The following is a 5,917-nucleotide window of genomic DNA, read 5'->3' as shown; positions in this document are numbered from 1 at the left end:
CCCCAGCCTCATCCCCCCCCAGCCCTCTCGTCCCTGCCCACCCCTGACCTCACCCCCTCTCACTCTTAGCAGATTTGGCTGCTGCTCCAAGATGCTTTTGGTGTTGGTGGGGTGGGGGGCCCTGACTCAGACTCACTTTTCATTTGATGCAAAGTGAAAATGGGCCTTTTCCTGACCTGAACCAGCTCCCGGGTTTCCGGGGGCCCTTCGCCTCTGTACTCTGACCATCCTAAGTAACGAGAGATGCGCCATTCCCAGGGCCCATGTGGTCCGACCGCGGGGAGCCCCCCGTGAGGTGACCTACCACAGGCTGCCACCACGTGGCTTGGGGGAGTGTTGTCCTCTTCCTCACAACCGCCCCCCCACCCAGGTCCACGCCCTGCCCCAGCGTGAAGCACGGAGACGAGTGGGGCGAGCCCTCGAGGTGCGCCAGTGGGGACAGCTGCCAGTACTGCCACTCCCGCACTGAGCAGCAGTTCCACCCCGAGGTACGCGGGCTGGGGGCTCCGTAGTTTTAGCTGCTTTTGTTCTTGGTTTCGTGTTAGTATTCCAACCCTGATTTTACTCCGTGGCTTGGTGGGGAGGCTCGCAGCCACCTGGGTGTGTAAATCTGTTTCACGAGCCACAGTCTTGTCTAGAGTGTTTGCTTTCTGTTTTGCTTTCAAATTCCAATTGTTTATTGCTGGTTCATCAGAGAGCAGTAGACTTTTGTATATTAATCTGGTATCCTGCAACCTTGCTATAATCTCTTATTAGTGCCAGGAGGTTTTTTGTTGATCCTGTGGGATGTTCTATACAGATGATCAAGTAACCCACGAAAAAGACAGTTTTATTTTTTCCTTCCCAGTCTCTGGACTTTTCTTTCCTTGTCTAATTGTGTTACTAGGGCTTCCAGTACGATGTTGAATGGGGGTGGTGAGCGGGGACATTCTTGTCTTGTTCTTGATATTAAGGGGAAAGCATCTAGTTTCTCGCCCGTAAGTGTGATGTTAGCTGTGGGTTCTGTAGATGTTCTTTATCAAGCTGAGGAATCACCTCTCTATTCTGAGTTTGCTGAGAGTCTTTATCATGAGTGGGTATTGCATTTTGTCAGATGTTTCTTCTGCATCTATTGATATAATTGTATGAGTTTCTCTTCTTTAATCCAAAAAAATCAAGGCCCTTTTCATCAAGTCATTTCTGACTCGTGGTGACCCCATATGTTACGTAGTAGAACTGAGCTCCATAGGGTTTTCTTTGCTGCAGTCTTTATGGAGGAGCCCTGGTGGCACAGTGTTTAAGAGCTTGGCTACTAACCAGAAGGTTGGCAGTTCGAATCCACCAGCTGCTCCTTGGAAACCCTATGGGGCAGTTCTACTTTGCCCTGTAGGGTCACTGTGAGTCGGAATTGACTCAGCGGCAATGGGTTTTTTTTTTTTTTTTGTTTAATCTTTATGGAAGCAGATTGCCAGACCTTTCCTTTCCTCTGTGGCACTGCTGGGTGGGTTCCAACCCCCAACCTTTTGGTTAAGTGCAAACTGTTTGCACCACCCAGGGGCTATTTTCCACACAACATCTAGACGCATGAGCAAGATAAAAGCATAATGGGGAAACTGACCTTTGTTCAAAAGTCATCGAGTGCTTCATCTGGAACATTCTGGGGACGTTTTCTGGGGCACATGAAAGTGGGTGCTGAACTCAGTGGGCAGGAAGTAAAACGAGGTGTTTGAAATGGCTGTGCTCAGCGAGTGCACCAGCAGAGATGACACAGCAGTGTGAAGGTTCCGGAAGTGTGGCCAGGGTACCTCGTCCTCAAGGTTGTGATTGTATTTCATTTCTTAGAATCGAGTTGTATTCAGAGACCCTGTGCTGTCAGACGCACACAAATGATAATTAGCGGTCTCGGTATTTTCAGTTCTGAATTGAAGGCACTTTCAAACTGCTTCTGTGGGTTGGCACTGAAGTGTCAGCATATGCGCTCAGGCTGTGATGGTGGGGATGGGGAGGTTTCCCAGTGAATCCAGGACTAAACGCGAAGGGTCGATTTGTTTTCCCACTGCTTAGAAAAGTTAACAAGGCCAGCATGGGCCTGACTGCCCAGTTTGGTGAGGGTCCCTCCATTCAAACCCTCCCCCCACCTCCGCCGCCGCTTTGTTGACAGAGACCAGAACTCAGTCAGGAGGGCCAAGTTCCTGGAGGGGGAGGCCCTGTGAGGTAGGGGAGTCAGGGCCCTTGAGGCTGCTGTCTCCTGTCTGGGGTCCTTGGTACCTCCGGGCCGGCCCTCGGTGTCATGGACGCTGAGTGAAGTGACCTTGGGTCTGGCTATGGAACAGACGGACACATATGTTTGCTTAGCAGTATTTTTTGAGCACCTGCTGTATACCAGGTGCAGTGTTAGCTGTCTCAGAAAAGTTCAAGTGGAAGCGGACTTTGCTTGTGACTTGATGCCACAGTGGGCTCTCTGTGCACAGGCTTCTCCCCACGGCCCCACTGGCTCTGTGGGGTGAGTGCAGAGAGGTGGGCCTTCCCCGTCAAAGGGTGAGGAGTGGGGAAGCAGCGCCCCCTTCAGGAGACCCTGCTGTGATCTGGAGCCGCTGCCCCCTTGTAGCCGAGCGCCCGGCTCCGTGTCCCTGGCCTTTCTCGTGGAACCCGTTTGCCAGCCACGCCTCCAACTCTCGTTTCTGTGTTCCCAGATCTACAAATCGACAAAATGCAACGACATGCGCCAAAGCGGCTACTGCCCCCGGGGCCCCTTCTGTGCCTTCGCACATGTGGAAAGTAAGTCCGGGGCGCCGGCCAGGTTCCTTGCTAGCCGCCATCTGTATACCGAGCGGCCCGAGCTGGAGCTTTCCTGGTCTCCTGAGCACGCTGTTTTGCGGGGGGAGGGCTCAGCATGTAGGAAGGGGAGTAGGGAGCGCCCCAACAGACCTGTTTAGGGCCACTTGGGGGGAGGGTGAGGACCATGTGTCAGGCCAGGTTCCCTGGACCAGAGACCCCACCCCTGCCCCAGGTCTGGCCACGTGGAGCCTGGAGCTGCCCCTGCCTCCAGGAATCCTGGGCTGAGTGACTGGGCTCTGGTCGGACCAGACAAAGCCTCCACCTGGTGCAGCCACCTGCCTGCCTCCCGAGTGGGCGGGCCGGGTCCCTGAGCCTGGCACGTACCTGCCCACTACACCGGGCCCCGACACCAGCTTCCAGCCTTGTCCAAGTGGTGCCACCCTTGTGGTGGGGCTGCGTGTCTGCCTCCGAGAAGGACAGCGCTTCGTTTCCTCTTTTCCTGTGTTCATCTGTCAGTGTGACGAGGGGCTGCTCTTGCTGACCACAGGGGCTCCTAAAGTTGCCAGAGGGGAGACACCACCCCACTGTGGCACAGCGTCGGGTGGGAAAAGCCCACAGACACCCCTCCCCACACTCCCCGGGGGCGTCACTTAAAAGGCTCTGAGTTTGAGCCCAGTTTTTGTGACTATAGCTGCAAACTCAAATCTTTGTTTTACTAATTTATTTTTGTTGTTGTTGAGTCTGTACATAGCAAAACATAAACCAGTTCAGCAGTTTCCACGTCGGTCGCGTTCTCGGAGTCGTGCGGCCATCCTCATCCTCCTTTTCTGAATCGCTCCTCCCCCGTTCGCGTGAACTCAGTGGCCCCTAAGCTTCCTTATCTAACCTTTCCATTGCTGTTGTCAGTTTAATCTCATATAGATAGTTCTTAAAAGAGCATAATGCTCAAGGCAGACACCTTTACTAATTGAGCTAAACAATCAGCAAACTCAAATTTCACTTTCTCTTTCTTATTTGAATGGGGAGGGTGGCTATTCTTGTTCAAATGAAGAATTTGTTTTTTAGGGTTAAAATCACTGAAGAGAGATTTGAACCAATAGAATCCAAGGGTTACGTTGCTCAAGGTGCTTCATCCTGGTGGTTGAGGAGTTTTTGTTTTCCCACGCTTACAAAAGTTAATAAGGCCAGCGTGGGCCTGACTGCCCGGTTTGGTGGGGGCTTCCTCTACTCAAAGCCTGCTGCCCCCTCTTTCTTGGCAGAGAGCATTGGAATCTCAAGTGACTGGGGCTGCCGCGATCCCAGCTCCACCAACAGCCCCGTGGCCAGCAGCGGCCCGCCGGGAAACGTAAGAGCATTCTGAGGAGGAAGCCGGCGGTCAGCCGTCCGTGACCGCATCATTTGGATTTCCACTGAACCTTTAGGAGCACAGACAGGCGGTGCGGTTGGAGGGAGGCAGCCTGCCTGGTGGAGTCAGCAGGTTCTTCTAGAATGTTCTAGAAGAGTCTTGGCCGCGTTCTCTCCCGGCCAGCTGACTCGTTCTTGCCCTTTGCTGGACTCACACCTGCTGTCTGGCTGTGAGTTGGAGGCTTGGTCCTCAGGATCATGTTCAGAAAGGGTGCTGACTCCTCCCCAGACCGCAGGCCCCACGGCCAGGAAGAGCAGAGGCAGGGTCAAGGGTGGGAGCTTCTCCCTGCTTTTCACTGATGTCGGTGTTTCTCTGTTGCAGGTAAAGCGGAGAGATTCGCCCACGGAAGGCGGCCAGAAGGCCAGCGAGCACAGCGGGAAGCAGGTACCAGCCCCGCGGTGGCGGTTACACGGCCTTTGCCGCCAGATGACACCGTCCTCCATCACTGTTGTCATTTTACATACAGCCGCTCACAAAGTGATCTGGTTAAGGCCGTTTGGAATCGAATCGTGTTTTTCTCTGTGTCTCAGAATACTCTGTTCCTCGTGCTCTGCGGTTTTGATGTTTAGTTTTTAATGTTTTAATATTTGGGTGCATCTGAGAAACAGCAAAGCCAAGCGTCTTGTTGTCTCATGGAGGAGAAACAGTAGGTTCCCCTTCTCTCGGGGACTCCCATCAAGGTCACCTCCACACCTTAAAGGTCGTTATCTGGAGAGGAGAGTGCCCATGTGTGGGTGTGAGGACGTGGGTGGGTTCTAAAGGAGGCCCAGGTGTGGTAGGTAAGGAGGTAGGCGGGGCCAGGAGGAGCCTCAGATTGGGGAGGGAGGAGGGGGGAGGGGTCAAGAGGAAGCCAGGTGTGGGGGGTGAGGAGTTGGGAGGGGTGAGGAAAAGGAGAAAAGAAAAGGTAAAGGTCGGCGCTGGTCGCCGAGGTTTTGTTGGTCGTTTTGCTGCACCCCGTGTGCCTGCAGTGCGGTGGCCTCGTGCTGTGTCCCCCACGCCCCCACGTTGGCCGAGCTCGGCCGCCCCGTCTGTTCCACCTGATCCAGCCTCTGTTTGCTCAAACAGAGTTGTTTGTTTTGGGAAACAGTTGTTTTTCCTGGACACCACAGCCCTAAGGACTCCAAAAGCCTTTGGGTTTCTTCATGGCTGTTAAAAAGCAGCGAGTGTTCTGGCTGTTTCCGGAGTCACTGAAGAGACTGTGTTTTGGGGAGGCAGTGAGCATGTCTGTCTGCTGGTCTAGGAGCCGGCTAACTGTCCTTTTGCAACCTGCCCGTGATGTTCACTTTTCACTCCCTAAGTTGACGAGCCCTCGTGTTCTCTCCTACTCACTTTCTTGACGCCTGACCCGAGGGTCCCTCCCGGAGGATTTTTCTCCCAAGTGGCTGTGGAAGCACATTATTTAGTTACTTATTTTCTACTCGGGGCTTCTGAGACATTTTTAAAATCAGCAGAAGGACGGCTGAAAGTACACAGTTGTGTTCTTCTGTGGTGAGATTGTAAGTGATTGAAGTGCAGACATTGGCCTGCCTTGGGGCTGTGGATGATGGCCTGGAGCAGGAGTGGGGCAGGACTTCCTTTCTCTTCATGGCTGAGTAACATCCCACTGTGTGAACAGACCACACTCTGTTTCCAGATCGTCTGTTGACAGCTGAGTAATGTCCCGCTGTGTGGACGGACCACGCTGTTTACCTCTCGTCTGTTGATGGCTGAGTAACGTCCGCTGTGTGGACGGACCACGCTGTTTACCTCTCGTCT

The 5,917-nt window shown here is 53.5% G+C and overlaps 1 protein-coding gene across 1 annotated transcript in view; it reads left to right on the top strand.

Annotated features, from left to right (window-relative positions):
- The window catches only part of UNKL (unk like zinc finger), a 33,028-nt gene that overhangs the window by 15,617 nt on the left and 11,494 nt on the right, over positions 1-5,917 (top strand). The window contains exons 6-9 of the mRNA XM_023728544.1: positions 371-488; positions 2,673-2,757; positions 4,017-4,102; positions 4,484-4,546. Coding sequence (XP_023584312.1) covers positions 371-488; positions 2,673-2,757; positions 4,017-4,102; positions 4,484-4,546 — 352 coding nt within the window. The remainder of the gene's footprint in view (positions 1-370; positions 489-2,672; positions 2,758-4,016; positions 4,103-4,483; positions 4,547-5,917) is intronic.

The sequence above is a fragment of the Trichechus manatus genome, unplaced genomic scaffold, assembly GCF_000243295.1.
Source record: "Trichechus manatus latirostris isolate Lorelei unplaced genomic scaffold, TriManLat1.0 scaffold00024, whole genome shotgun sequence".
Classification (NCBI taxonomy): Eukaryota; Metazoa; Chordata; class Mammalia; order Sirenia; family Trichechidae; genus Trichechus; species Trichechus manatus.
The sequence above is the reverse complement of the archived record's forward strand: the minus strand, read 5'-3'. Positions and strand labels throughout refer to the sequence as shown.